At 47.1% G+C, this 14,988-nt stretch overlaps 2 protein-coding genes across 3 annotated transcripts in view; one reads left to right on the forward strand and one right to left on the reverse strand.

The window, feature by feature from the left end:
• Positions 1 to 84: 84 nt before the first annotated feature.
• On the reverse strand, positions 85 to 4,346 carry Pradc1 (protease associated domain containing 1). Of its 2 annotated transcripts, none has more exons than XR_003376614.1 (5): positions 3,943 to 4,346; positions 1,779 to 1,879; positions 1,228 to 1,337; positions 817 to 1,129; positions 85 to 604 (listed from the first exon to the last, which is right to left on the reverse strand). XR_003376614.1 is itself a non-coding variant. In XM_005369844.3 (5 exons), the coding sequence occupies exons 1-5, from the start codon at positions 4,007 to 4,009 to the stop codon at positions 484 to 486; spliced, it is 567 nt and encodes a 188-aa protein (XP_005369901.1). In that variant the 5' UTR covers positions 4,010 to 4,346; the 3' UTR covers positions 85 to 483. The 2 variants fall into 2 exon arrangements, 1 of the variants encoding a protein (XP_005369901.1); XM_005369844.3 differs by having other exon boundaries at positions 817 to 984.
• Positions 4,347 to 4,486: 140 nt separating this feature from the next.
• The window catches only part of Cct7 (chaperonin containing TCP1 subunit 7), a 16,143-nt gene continuing 5,641 nt past the window's right edge, over positions 4,487 to 14,988 (forward strand). Inside the window, exons 1-5 of the mRNA XM_005369843.3 lie at positions 4,487 to 4,904; positions 10,170 to 10,323; positions 11,161 to 11,267; positions 13,552 to 13,677; positions 14,740 to 14,792. Coding sequence (XP_005369900.1) covers positions 4,899 to 4,904; positions 10,170 to 10,323; positions 11,161 to 11,267; positions 13,552 to 13,677; positions 14,740 to 14,792 — 446 coding nt within the window. The 5' untranslated portion in view covers positions 4,487 to 4,898. The remainder of the gene's footprint in view (positions 4,905 to 10,169; positions 10,324 to 11,160; positions 11,268 to 13,551; positions 13,678 to 14,739; positions 14,793 to 14,988) is intronic.

Here is a 14,988-nt window from a genome sequence, read left to right on the forward strand (position 1 = left end):
AGTAAATATGATGTGGGACCAAATACATGAGTCCCTCCACACCCACGGATTCTTAGTTTAGGAAACAGGTACAAACCTGATGAGCTTTATTTACCTTTATTGCTAAAGAGTAGAGAATCCTTCGGCCCAGAATAACTATTTCTTAAACCACTTCAGCAAGAGCTACAAGAGTCACTGTGAGGAAGTCCTGGCTGTAGGAGGCTGAAAAACTGGTGTATGACAGGTAGCCGAGGACAAGGCCGCCTGCCTTCAGCACCTTTTGTTCCAAATTCTGCCCAGACGCCTTGGGCCTGGTTCTTGGCTCTTACTGGAGCATGAGATGTTCTTGCAGGCCCTAAGGAAGGGAAAGCCACTAGTGTGGCTTCCCTGTCCCATCCCTGGCTCTACTTGTCCTCAGAGTCTATCTCCAAACTCCAAACGGCAGAATCTTAGTTTTTTTCTTCCCAGTGAGTCACCTGTGGCTGGTACCTGGGGTAAGCTTTTCTACCAGAAAGTCCAGGGAGGTTGCAGCAGCTCAAAAGTGGGGATACTCGTGACATTGACTGGGATAGAGATGATGGCCCATGGCAGCCCATGCTGTTCCAGAGAGCGGCGGATCATGTAGCTGGGAGGGCATGAAGAGCAATCACTTTCTCAGCACCCCAGTACTGCCCTCTGCCTGTTACTCTGGGAGTTTCCAGAACCTGAGAACTTTTTTTGCCCTCTGACTGGGATATTCAAGGCAGGGCCTGTGAAAGGGGACTGGTGATTGCCTTTGACCCCACCAAATCACACCACCCAATTTAGTGTGGACAGCCCAAAGCAAAGAGCCCTCACCCATCTCGGCCGAGCAGGAAGAGGGCAGGAATGTCAGCTGTGCGTTGAGTACTATCCTGGATCATCTCCACGTAGAAACTGTCATTGTCAACTGCATTGTCCGAGATGATCACAGCCCGCCCACCATGCTCCTGAACCACCCTGGTCTTGGAGAGGAAGGAGCAGCCCCTGGAAGAGGTTGGTGATGAGACCAAAGGAAAGGCTAGCTGCCCCTCCCTTACATCCTCTCTTTGGGAGGATGAAGGACCACAGAGAACTTGTATTGAGGGTCATCAGTACACAGCAGAAAGTAGACAAGACATTTCTTAAAGACCTGTAAAGGATGAATTATTTAAAAATTGACATTTCAAAGTACCATGAGCTGTGATCAGAATCTGCCCTCCCTGTGTGTCATACCTGCCCACTCCTTACCCCCTTTCCACCAGAGCAATCTGGTCCTGGATGAAGAAGCCGTTGCTGAGTTCCCCACAGGCCTCTGGAGGTTCGGCAGGGACAAGGTGAATCTGCTCATACCGTGTGTGCTGAAAAATGTTCAGACATCAGGACAGGGAAGAGTGAGAAAACATGGCTTTGGAATGAGCTAACAATCCGTGGCCCTGGCGCCTCGCACCATGTGGAGGAAGGAAATGGAGTGCTCTCCCTGTGGCTGGGCACTCGGGCACTTTCATTCTCACCAAGATCCATCTGACTAGGCACCCCCCCCTTCTGTGAGAGGGCGCTGGTTATAACCTGGGGTGGGGGAAGCAGGTGGAATTGACAGAGAAAACCGGTGCCCTTGGTTTCTTGGGTAGTTTCCACCAATGAAGGGAGTCTCTCCTTGGTTTAGTGTGCAGCAGCTCCTGAAGGGCATGGCTGGATTATGCTTCCTGCTCTGTCCCAGCATAAAGGTGGGATGAGGGTTACCATGGCTCACTGATGGCAGCAAGGCTGCTGAGGGTCAGAAACCTGAGCTTTCAACTTACAAATATACCACCAAAGTCCTTGGCAGGCGTGGCTGTGAAGATATAGCGAATGTCCCCAGGACTCAGCACTTGGAAATATAAGTAGTCATGGATGCGTAAGCCTAAAGGGAAAAGTGCAAATACAAAACCTTTTAGGAACAAGCTGGTTGGGTTTCCTATGTCTTCCACTGGGTGGACTGTGGCCTGCATCCAGAGACCCTGGCGTCAACTGACTAGATCCTCCGGGAGCATGAGATCTTATTAAGCAGGGTCTCACTATGTAGCCCTGTCTCGCTCAAACTCAGAGATCACTTCTGCTTCCCACCCCTACTAGTGCTGAATTAAAGGTATGTACTACCATCTGGAAATCTTAAAAAATGGCCGCACACAGCCCAGGCTGCCTTTGAATTAGTTGTTTCCTTGGTGGGCCTTGAATCCTTCCTCCTGATTGCCTCCCAAACATGACTACAGGCATGTACCGCCACGCCCAGCTTGAGAACTGATTTCTACACTGGACAGACAGACTGGATATAAGAGATTTGTATCTGCTGCTGCTCCTAACACAGCAGTGAGCCACAAAGACCCAGAGCTCTAGGGTTAACAGCCGTCCCTGCTCTGAAGATCTAAGAGTTCTGAGTGGATAGAGAAGCCCCCGGTTTCTAACTAGATCTTTAAGTTAGCTCTGGTCTCATTGGCATCTCCTAGCCCAGTCACTGCCATCTCTTCTGACTGTTCGAGCTTAACTGGTCTTGCTCCCCTGTCTCTTTTTTCATAAGGGGTCTTGCTATGTTGCCCAGATTGGTTTTCAACATCTGGGCTCAAGCAATCCTGACTCAGGTTCCCATCTGCCTTCATTCTGTAATTTACATTTTATTTTATGTATATGTGTGTGCTTTGGCTGCATGTATGTCCATGTGCCATCTGTGTGCCTGGTGCCTGCGGAATCCAGGAAGAGGGTATGGCTCCCCAGAACTGGAAGGACAAGCAGCTGTGAGTGGGCCCTCTGGAAGAACAACTAGTACTCCAAATACTGAGCCATTGTCCTCCTTAAGGTCCTCCTGCCACCCACTCACTGCCAGAGCCTCAGTGTCCCCTTCACTGACTAAAATGTGTGCTGCTGCTCACGGTGGTGTAGAAGGCACTGCTTGATCAACCCCTGCTCCAGATCTGCCATTTTCCCAAGTTCAAGCTGCACTGGCTTCTCTGTGTTTTCATCTTCTTGTCATTCAAAACATACTTTCTTCCAGCTAGTACTTCCTCAGTAATTACGGTGTATTTATAATAGTCTATGTCTGTTTCTTAGAGCAATGATTTTGAGTTTGTGGCTTTACTCAGTGATGAATCCCTAGTGCCTAGGACCCAGTGGCTGCTCAGCAAAGGTTACTGAATGAATGGACAGCTGCTCAGGTATGCTGTCCTGAAAAGGAGAGCTGCCAGAACAACCAGGGTTTTGCTAGGATATAGAAACTTTTCTCAGCATCGAAGTTTAATATTTTCCTGGGATTTGAGTCCCTGGATTCCTTAAGCCCAGAGAGATGAGGGAATGTTGATGGATGGAAGCTTTTGCCTCAGGTCTGTTATTCAATTCAACAACCAAGCTATCACTGTGTAGGCTGTGGTTATAGCTGTTCCTGTCTACGGCCCAGATCACAACCACCCAGGCAGAGCTCAGGGGGCTTGCAGCTTGTTGTCCTGTGTGTAGGTACACTCCATCAGATGGATACACCCCCAAGGAAGCCCTCTGGATTGACACGCGGCACCCTTTTCCCAAGCACACTCCTGTCTGGCGTTTGATGTGCTTATCTCTTCGGGTATATGCATGTGTTCACTTAGCGCGTAGGTGTGTACATTTATGTGCGAGTTGTGTAAGTGGGTGCCTGTGCGTGTGAGCCCACGTGCATGTTCCTGCCTGTATGAACGCTCACGCTGCTCCATTCTTGATCTCTAGCTGTCACCTGGGTGGCCCGCGGGAGGAGGAGGGCTGGAGGATCTTGCTTCGACGTGGGGAGTCTCGGGCCGCGCCTACTCCGGACTCCAGGGACCAGCACCCACCCGCTGTAGTCGTCTGGCCTCAAAACCTAACCAGCCCAAACTCCCGGGGTCCCCAAGGTGACCCGTGGTCCCCGGCCCGAGCAGCGCACACACTGGATCCCCGCCCCGCCCGCCCTCCGCCGCCGCCGCTCACCGTGGGCCGCGACGCACGCGGGCAGCCAGAGCACAAGACAGCACCAGCCCGCGGCACCACGGCTCATCTCCAGGGCCCGTCCCGCCGCCGTCCCGCCGCGCCCGCCAGCCGGACTTTAGCCTGACAGCCGCCCCGGCCTCCCCCAGGCCCGCTCTCCGCGCGGGTTGGAGCGCCGAACCGAGGCCAGCGGCCGATTGGCTGCCAAGCCTGTTCGTGTGGCCGCACTTTCCGCCTCTGCGCCCTAGGCTACTTCCTATTGGCCAGGAGAAGTGGAGCCGGCAGCGGATTGGCCAAAACTCTTAATAGCAACTGCAGTTCGCAGCCCCGCCCCCGCTCCTCAGTATAGACGCGACTCCGGAGCCGAGGGTGGGCGGCTCGCGGAAAGGTGCGGGGTCCCGGCTGCGCCGGTGCCGCAGGGCGGTGCCTCTGCCGGCGGGAGGCGCTGCAGAGCCAGAAGTAGCTCTGGCGAGTTTCCCGCGCTCGCGGGCTGCGCATCGGTGACCCAGGGCGCCTCAACTTCCCCGGCTCCCCGTGAAATGCACAGAGCTCCGACGCCACAGAGCTCTGGGGGTGCAGTGGGTGCAGTGAGAACACTCACCTAAGGTGCTTCCTCCAACCGCCGTTCAGTCTCACCGCCTGTCTTCCATGGTATCCGGGGACGTGGGCCGAAGCGGGACCCGGCTGCGTCCTCCCAGAGCCAAAGCACGTCGAAACTCGGTGATCCCGCCATAGCCAACGCCAGTTCCTAGAGCGGCCGCGGGAGCCTCCGACTCTTCTAGCCAGCTACCTCGGCTGTCGCCAACCATAGAGTGGCGGAAGTGGTCCGTCCCCTTCCTCTCCCGGGCCTACGTCTAGCCAGAAGCTTCTGGGGACGTCGGCGCGGAGCATTGTGGGCTTGGGCGGGCGGTTCCGAGGCCGAGAAGAGGCGAGTTGCGGGCCCCTGAAGCGCTTCCAAGATGATGGTGAGTGACTCCCCGCTCATCCGCTGCCATCCGCGGCCGTGGGGCCCAGGCCCGCCCTCCGGGGAGTCGGGGCCCCTCTCCGGCCCCCCTGTCCGTGGATCGCCGCGGCCCGGAGCTGGAGCGGTTGGCGGGAGCCGATGGAGCTCGCGACTCTACTGGGCCCGGGGGTCTACGGGTCCCACGGTGATTCAGGGCCTTGAGCCCCTGAAAACGTGGGTTTTCGGAACCGAGTGCGGGTTCAGACTGCATCTCCGCTCTGGGAGTTGCAGACGTAAAGGCGTGAGCTAGAGCGCTCAGAGGTGGCGTGAGGATCTCTGTGTTGGGCCGAGTGACGCCCAGCATGGCACTGTGGTCACTTGCGTTCCCTTCCTTCCTGCTGGAATCCGTTCGTTCGCGCAGTCCTTCAGCAGGTGCACTCTTAATGTCTCCTGAATGTACAGGCCCAGCTTCGTGCTGGGAAGGGGCAGCAGTTGAGGTGCACAGCATCAGAGATGGAAAGACGTGAGTGCCTTAGGCAGGAGAGTCTCTTAAAGGGCAGTTAACTTCCTTGTGTGTGAGACACCTAATTGTTGATGAACAACGTTCAATTTCAAAATCCTGTGTACTTGGCATCAGTTCCACGAGTTAATTTTTGGTTTTCAGTGTCAATCCTTCTGCTTTTTGCAGCTTCTGCCAGTCTCCAGAGTCTGATAACCTGGATAGTCCTTCTCCCTGCTGCCAAATGCTTTTGGTTGCAGCTCCTCAGTAGAAGGACCCCATGTTCTCTGACCCCCCCCAACCCCCAACACTGTCCTTTTCAGAGTTTTTTTTTTCAGCATTACTGTTTCTTGAACTTGATTTGGTTGGCAAGGACCAGAGCTGAGGAGTAAAACTCTTAATGTTTCTCAGTAAAGCACACGTCAGGGCTGCGAATGTGACCTCACATACATCATTTGCATAGTTCATTCAGGGCCCTGAGATCCATGCTCATCCAGTCCCCAGAGAAATAAACCTTTTGTCTAAAGGCTTCAGACTACTACTTTTGGGTTTTACCTGAATTGATTATTTTTACCCTATCCAATAGACTTATTTGCCAGCTGGGTATCTCCCTTAAAATGAGAGTTCACCATGCTGTCAACCGACTGAGCTCAAGTAGTCTAGAAGACTTCTGTTCAAAGGAGAGTTAAAAGGGTCCCCAGAAATCGTGATCTTTGATACATCTATTGTCTTTTTGGCATTAAATTGTACGTTTTCATATAGCACTGGTCTTGTTTTACAGAACATCAAGTCTAATGGTAATGGCTTTGTTTTTATTTTTTCGGGTACTGGGAATTGAACCCAAGGCCTCATTTGATTGTTCTACTACTTAGCTATAGCCCAAGGCTTTCCCCCCCAAATTTTACATATTTATGTATTTTTTTTAGGTATGAGTGCTCTGTCCACATATACCTGCAAGTCAGAAGAGGGCATTTAATCCCATTGTAGATGGTTGTGAGCCACCACGTGGTTGCTGGGAATTGAACTCAGGACCTCTGGAAGAATAGCCAGTGCTCTTAACCACTGAGCCATTTCTTAAGCCCTCAAGACTTATTTAAACTTGTTTTTAACAGCAGGCTCTTTTGTAGCTCTAGGCTGGTCTGGAAGTCACTGTGTAGCCCACTGTGGTGATTAGTTTTGTCAGCGTGACACAACCTAGAAACACCTGGGAAGAAAGTCTCTGAAGGATTGTCTAGACGAGGTTGGTCTGTGGGGAATTAATTGTCTGGGTTGCTTTCATTGATAGGGAAACACCCAGCCCACTATGAGTGGCGCCATTCCTTGAGCTTGGGTCCTGGACTCTAAAAGAAGACAGCTAGTTGAGCACCAGCACTTGAGCAGCATGCTAAACATTCAGTTTTCTCTTTCTTGACCAGCTGCTTCAGGTTCCACAACACCACGCTCTCACCCCCCATCAAGTAGCAGACTATAACCTGGATTTGTAAACTAAAATAATCCCACTCCCCCCTTTTTTTTGGAAGCATTTTTTGGGGGTGTATCCCTAATTGTCCTTCAGCTCTTCCTCTTATATACCCAGTCTTAATGGATTGCTGCGTATTTGTTTCTGTGTGTGTGTGTTCAAGACGGTTTTTCTGTGTAGCTTTGGAGCCTATCCTGGAACTACTCTGTTTACCAGGCTGGCCTCAAACTCGCAGAAATCCATCTGCCTCTGCCTCCTGAGTGCTGGGATTAAAGGTGTGCATCGCCCGGCTGATGCATATCCTTTAAAGTATTTCAGATCTTTTGGTGGGTTGTGTTTGATTTTTAGATTTGTGGGGGGAGGGGTATTCCATTCATTTGGACATGTGTATACATCCTTGAAGGTACCTCTAGAGGCCAGAAAAGGGCATTGGATTTGTTCTTGGAGCTGGAGTTAGAGATGGTTGTGGTATTGGTAATCAAACTCTTGTCTTCAAGGAGAATAGAGAGGCTTCTTAACTCCTGAGCCATCTCTCCAGTCTCAAATCTATTTTTACGTTCCACTCTTTTTTTGTTTGTTTTGGTTTTGGTTTTTCGAGACAGGGTTTCTTGTAACTTTGGAACCTATCTTGGGACTCATTCTGTAGACCCAGGCTGGCTTCAGATTCACAGAGATACTCCTGCTGCAGTCTCCTGAGTGCTGGAATTAAAGGCATGTGCCACCATGGCCTGGCTATATTTCACTCTTGATATCTTTTCTTAGACCAATACAACTTCATTTACTATTTCTTCCATTTGAAAGTATTTGCTTACAACTGGTTGTTTTACTTTGAACCAGGCACTTTAATTCCAGCACTCAGGAGGCAGAGGTAGGCGGATCTCTGGGAGTTCGAGGCCAGCCTGGTCTACAAGAACTAGTTCCAGGATAGGCACCAAAGCTACAGAGAAACCCTGTCTCGGAAAAAAAAAAAAAACAAAAAAAAAAAAGACAGCAACTCTAACCAATTAGGATATAGTTATGTGGTACTTAGTGCATGCATCTCCATCTCTGTCTCATTGGACTGCTAATGTCTTGCTTGAACAATTTTCTTTTTAAATTTACTTCAATTGTCTAGAAGTAATGTGTGTGTATCCCTTGTGTGCCTGGTGCCTGTGAAGTCTAGAGGGGTTGCAGGTAGTCGTCAGTCATTACCACATGTATTGTGGATGCTGGAAATCAAACCCAGTCTTCTAGTAGAACACCCAGTGCTTTTAATTGCTGAGCCATCTCCCCAGCTCCAAGCAGTTTCTTTTTGCTGACAGCTATGCTTGATGGATTCCATGTTCCTGTCAGTCATATCGGGCCGAAACCATACTTTATTTAAACTTGTCTGAGATCTGATAAATGTACAGCATTTACCAGCCTACTCATTTGCAGGCTTTTTGGTTTTGTACATGTGCACTATAGTGTTTTCAAGCTTTAGTGTTCATGTAAATCCACTTGGGCCCTTTCTGAAGGTCAGATCCTGTTTCAGTGGGTCTTGGATGTAGCTATACACATTTCTGACCATCTCTCAGGTGGTGTTTATGCTTGCCATTGCCCTGTAGCATATGTATCTGTGTTGCCACCAGTAACTGCCCTCTGCTGACCGCAGAGGATTTTGACAAATAAGCAGTGTGCTTCAAAAAATGTTATGAAAAAACCTAACAAGAAATTTAGTAATAGTCTGTGTTTCTTCAAATTAAATTAATCATGTAAAAATATGGTCTAGTTCTGTAAGCCTAGCCTTTAAGAAAGAAAAAAGAAAACTGGGAGAAGAGACTTTCACCAAGGTCATTTCCATATCTAACACCCACTGGAGTTGAAAGACAGAGACGACAGGATAGCCCCCACTGCAGTGTCTGCATAGAATGAGGTTTCCAGTACTGGGAGGATGACCTGGCTCACCGCTTATCCCTGAAGACTCAGGTTTAGCTATAGGGAACTCTGTTTTGCCAGCTACTCCAGTGTCTGTGCTACTTCCTGGACACGGGAGGAAAGATACTACTGGTTAGGTTTCTGTTGCTGTGATTAAACACCATGACTGTCTTAGTCACTGTGTCAGTGCTGTGAAAAGACACCATGGCCAAGGCAACTTGTACAAGAAAGCATTTAATTGGGGGCTTACTTACAGTTTCAGAGGGTTAGTCCATTATCATGGTGAGGAGTATGGCGGCAGGCAGGCAGGCATTGGAGAAGTAGCTGAAAACTACATCCTGATGTACGGGCAGCACGTAGGGAGAGAGACACTGGGCTTGGTGTGAACTTTTGAAACCTCAAAGCCAGTGACACATCTCCTAGTCCTTTCCCAGAGTTCCACTGAGACAAAGCATTCAAACATGAGCCCATGGGTCGTCTCATTCAGTCCACCACAATGATGAAAGCACGTTGGGGAGGACAGGGTTTATTTCATCTTCCAGCTTATAGTCCACCATAAAGGGAAGGCACTGAAGCAGAGGATGTGGAGGAACTTTGCAGACTCTCTTGTTCCTTGTGACTTGTTCAGCCTGCTTCCTTAAGCACCACTCCCAGTGGCCTAGACCCTCCTATATCAATTGTAATTAAGAAAATGCCCCATAGACATTTAGAGGCCAGTCTAATGGTGGCATTTTCTCAGTTGCTATTTCTCTTCCCAGATGATCCTGGCTTGTGTTAGTTAACAAAGAACTAACTAATGCAACAGCCAACCAGGCTTTACCTGCATTCTTACCTTCTCATAGCTTCTAGAGTGGTGCAAAGAAAGCCCATGCAGGAAGAGTGACCCTACTGGGCCAATACTAAAGAGAAAGGCAAAAATCACTGAGTCACTTGAGAACATTTTAGAGTGGGTATGAGAGGTAAAGTCAGTGAGTTACTTTGTAAGGTAAAATAACATGCTTTTTGTCTTGCTGCACTTCAGCTGAGGTCTCTGGTAAAGCTGATGTCCTGGTCATCTCCAGGACAGTGTCTGAGTTTCCATACCACTTACCCTCTGCTTCTTTAACAAAAACCGTTGAGTATTTTATGGGGGAGGAGGGGTGCAAAGCAGGGCTTGCTCTTTTTGTGCTGTGACCCAGTTGTAAAGCACAGGGCAAAGTGTCAAAGTTGAAAGGGCCATATTGGATCATGTCGGCATCAGAAAGCCTAATTTATTTAGACTTCAATATCAACAGGGGTTCTAGAGGTAGATGTGGTTGGGGGAGTTAGTCTGTAGCAGGGGAATGTGCTTTAAAAGGGTGCAGATTACTCTGCCATGGTAGAATTGGGGGCACCTTTCTCTGCCCAAGTAGCAGATGATGATTAAAAGCAGTCATTTGCACTCTCTTCTCCAGCCCACACCAGTTATCCTATTGAAAGAGGGGACTGATAGCTCCCAAGGCATCCCTCAGCTTGTGAGTAACATCAGTGCCTGCCAGGTGATTGCTGAGGCTGTAAGAACCACACTGGGTCCCCGTGGCATGGACAAGCTTATTGTGGATGGTCGAGGTAAGTCTTCATGATTCCCTGGGGCTTCATGTAGGAAAAGAGGTGCCTAGGGGTATTTGGGACTTATGGTTGCCATCAGAAATCCATTGCTTGTAGGATCTTCTAAGGAATTAATCTTTCTGAATCTGTGTGCACGACCTTGAATGAAGAACCCTGTCGGGATCTGTGGGAGAACCTGGGCTCAGGAGTCTATTGCCTTCGGAAAGTAGAGCTCAGAGGCATAAAAAGAACAAACTGGGGGCCAGAGAGAAAGATGCCTCAGTTGTTAGGAGAGCTTGCTGTATTTCCAGGTGACCAGCTCCTAGCGCCTATGTCTGCCTCTGGAATCCCAATCCTTGGAGTTCTGATGCCATCTCTGGCTTCTGAGGGCACCTGCATGCACGCACACATACATATACACATGTATATACATAATTAAAACTGGAGATCTTTTCTTTAAAAAAAAAAAAAGAAAATGGTGTTCTCTAGGGTCCCTCACATTATAACATGTTGCTAACTTAGAAGGAAAAAATTGCCCTTTAAGTTGTATTGTATTGTGAGATACTAGAATGTCAGTTGTGTTCAAAATATCTTAAGTGATTACTCTTTTGAGCAGTGTAGCCCAGGCTAACCTCAAACTGGATGTTGTGCTTTATCCTCCCAGGATGACTTGTACACCATTGTGCTTAGCTATTTAAAACATGACTGTTCAGTTATCCTGGACTCAAAAGAAAATTAAGAGCCAATAATATATAAAAGCTTGTGACCCAATCCCAAGAAAAAGTGTGTGTGGAGTCTAGGTCTAGTAAACAGAATTATGAAAGGGGGTTTTAACTGTTAACTGTTTTCTCTCTTAAGGTAAAGCAACAATTTCAAATGATGGGGCCACAATTCTGAAACTCCTTGATGTTGTCCATCCTGCAGCAAAGACTTTAGTGGATATTGCCAAATCCCAAGATGCTGAGGTAGGAAGTCGGTCATAGAAACTTAAGTGGAGGCTGGAACATAATGTCTCTTTCAGTGCCTCGCTCTTTTCACTGACGATTTTATTTTTTTTATTTAGGTCTAAAATTGTAATTGTGTACGTACTTCATACTTAAAAATAGTTAAAAATTTTTTTTTTTTTTTTTTTTTTTTTTTTTTTTTTTTGGTTTTTCAAGACAGGGTTTCTCTGTGGCTTTGGAGCCTGTCCTGGAACTAGCTTTTGTAGACCAGGCTGGCCTCGAACTCACAGAGATCCACCTGCCTCTGCCTCCCGAGTGCTGGGATTAAAGGCGTGCGCCACCACCGCCCGGCTAAAAATAGTTAAAATTTTTAAAAAAATTTAAAAAATTATTAATTTCTTTTTTTTGAGACAGGGTAGTGGTACCTTTGTAATTTTGGCTAGCATAGAGCTGGCTATGTAGACTAGAACAGAGATCCTCCTGCCTTTGCCTCCCATTTAGCATGTGACACTATACCGAATCTATGATTAATAACCTTTAAAACTATAATCCTGCATGTCCATTGTGGATAGCAACTGTCTCCAGGTCTAAGTTTGGAAGATTGAATCTAAGTACTCTAATTTAGACTGGGCCTGTAAATCACTGTTTACCAGTTTATACAATAGACTAGAACACTAAGGTTTCCATCTTGCTGTGTGTGAAAAGTACACATAATTTATCTTTCCAACCAGTTTTAAGTGTCCATGTTACTGTCAGCCACCAGTCTGTCTTTGTGAGCATCAATTTGATGCAATAGTCTGGTAGTAAATGGAAATAATGCCACATTCCTGTCAGAAGTCTGGCAGCTTCATCCCTTCTCCAGGGTGTTTCCTTTCCTACTGAGTATTCCTTATTTTGCATAGGGGATATAGGTGAGTAAGAAAGGAGTGCATCCTCAGTCAGAAGCTATCCAGTTTCTGTAAATGATCTTACTTTTTCTCTCATTAAAAATAGAATTTAGAATCTGTTCTTCCAGACAACCCAGATTCAGTTACCAGCCCTCATGGATTAACAACTGCATCTAACTCAGTCCCAGAGGTTTTCACACCCTCTTCTGGCCTCTGTGGACACTAGGACATAGGTGGTAAACAGGCATACAGGCAAAACCCCATACACATTAAAAAAAATATTAGACAGCAGTGTATAAGCACTGAGAAAGATTATCAGACTAGGAAACCACTATTTCAAATAGTGTTTGAAGCATATTGAACTTGACTGCTTCTAGGAGTCTAGTTGGCTTTTTGTTTACTTCTGCCTTATAGCTACCCGATCTAGCTCCAGAGAATGTGACATCTGGTTTTTGTGGGCACCTGTACTCGTGCTCAAATGCCCATACACATAATTAAAATTTTTATTATTTTATTTTATTATTTTATTTTTTTGAGACAGAGTTTCTCTGTATCCCTTCCTGTCCTAGAACTAGCTCTGTAGACCAGCCTGGCCTCAAACTTATAAAGATCTGTCTGCCTGTGCCTCCCAGGTGCTAGGATTAAAGGTGTGCGCTTTCTCCACTCAGCTATTTAAAATTAAAAAAATTTTAAGGAATGCTTATCACTCCTTGGTACTGTGGTTGTTATACGAGCGTGAAACTGCATCTCTTACTAACTTTGTACGTAATAAAAAGTGCACTGGCTAGTTTTATGTCACTTGACACAAGCTAGAGTCACTGGAGAAGGGGGGGCCTCAGTAAGATCAGGCTGTAAGCAGACCTGTAAGGCACTTTCTTAATTAGTGATTGGTGTGGGAGAGCCCAACCTACATGGGTGATGCTTCCCTTGAGCAGGTGGTCCTGGGTTCTATAAGAAAGCAGGCTGAGCTTGCCACGAGGAACAAACCATTATCACTCCTTCGGGACTATGTGGCTTCTGCTTTAGCTCCTGCCTCCAGGTCTGCCCTGCTTGCATTCCCATCCAAACTTCCTTTGATGATCAACTGTCAAGTTTCTTTGGTCATGGTGTTTCATCTCAGCAGTGGCAGCTCTAAGACAGTGAAGTATCTGCTGAGTTGTATTCGAGTTTGTATCCTGATAGTGAAGTGTCCGGACCCTTTGGAGAGCGATGCTGTCTGGAGAATTAACTTGGTATTTCAAAGCCACCTGAGAAAGACTGATCCCTGGACACTCTTACTTTTCTATTTTTGTTGCAAAATATATGGGTTTCTGGAAAAAGTTTGACACCATTTAAAGTGTAGGTTGCATAAACAAATGATTTTCAGAGCTTCATTCCCTGAATAGCAGAAAACATGTATTCTTGCCATCCTGTTCTAGGTTGGTGATGGCACCACCTCAGTGACCCTGCTGGCCGCCGAGTTCCTGAAGCAGGTGAAGCCCTATGTGGAGGAAGGTTTACACCCGCAGATCATCATCCGAGCTTTCCGCACGGCCACCCAGTTGGTATGAGCTATATCACCTGGGCACGTTCATACTTATGTCAGTGAGGATAGTGCCTTTCCTGGGTGTAAGGAACGACACAGAGTAGACCTGCCTGGGCATTTCCAGCCATTTCTCTGTTCTACCCTTCAGTAACTGATGTCAGCCTGGTAGACTGTTTTGTAGGCATGGGCTCTTTATAAGTGAGAACTCTTTAATTATTCAGGGTACACAAAATAGGGACATCTTAATGTGTCTATTAAATACAATCTTTTTTTTTTCTTTTACTTTTTTCAAAATTTTGAGATATTTTACTTAGCATTTTCCCCTTCCCATTTCCCCTTTCAAGCCTCTCATATAGTCCCTACTCTCCTTCAGATTCATGGCCTCTTGTTATTGCATGTATGTATGTGAGTGTGTGTGTGTTAATATGTTCCTAAATATAACCTGTTGGGTGCATATACACCTCTATCTGCATGAAAGATTGTAAGCGTTTCCACTGCACCTGGCTCATGACAGTTTTCATGCATGCTTTGTTGTTGTTGTTGTTGGTTGTTTTTTGAAACAAGGTACAATTTTGTTTTTTATGAGTAACTCATGATAGCTTGAAGTGACTTGTGATATAACTTAATCCTGTAGGTCTTACTTTCTCCTTTGCTGTGTTGCCAGTGTTGACCCTGAAATTAGGTCATATGTAAGGAATACTTTGAAGGGGATTTACTGGTTTAAAAAACTGGCTTATGTATTATTTTGCCTTGCATATATATGTATAAGAAGACTTTCTCTTATGCTGGAAGTTGTCCGCTTGTGAGCCAGAGGTTTGGCCTAACCTAGCAGGCTGTTTCAGGTGCATTGTCCTCATGTTGTTAATTGGCAGTCCCAGAGCCAAGTCCTGGAGGTGCCTGGTGATTCTTCAACACTGTACCTGCCCTATCTTTCTATCAAGAGTTTTCAAGATGGCAGAGCCTTAAGTTTTCCTAGGCAGATATAGGCACAGGAGATGTGCTTAAGATCTTGGCACTGTTGAATCCACTTCACCGTTTTCTGTGTTTAGCATGAGACTCACTCACCCTGTGTTTTTGGCAGGCTGTTAACAAAATCAAAGAGATTGCCGTGACTGTGAAGAAGCAGGATAAAGTGTAAGTTTCCGGTGGGCTTTGTGAGAGCTTTGATGTCTTGTGACCAAACTGGATGTGTATGCATGTTGCAGTCTCTGGGCAGGCTGTTTGGTTCTTGTCAGACCCTTGGCCATGCAACATGAAAGAGCTGACACTGGGGTGGGTGGGGTGGGAGTGATTGCATCTGCTGTCTTTTTTTTTTTTTTTTTTTTTTTTT

The sequence above is a fragment of the Microtus ochrogaster genome, unplaced genomic scaffold (genome assembly GCF_000317375.1).
Source record: "Microtus ochrogaster isolate Prairie Vole_2 unplaced genomic scaffold, MicOch1.0 UNK62, whole genome shotgun sequence".
NCBI lineage: Eukaryota > Metazoa > Chordata > Mammalia > Rodentia > Cricetidae > Microtus > Microtus ochrogaster.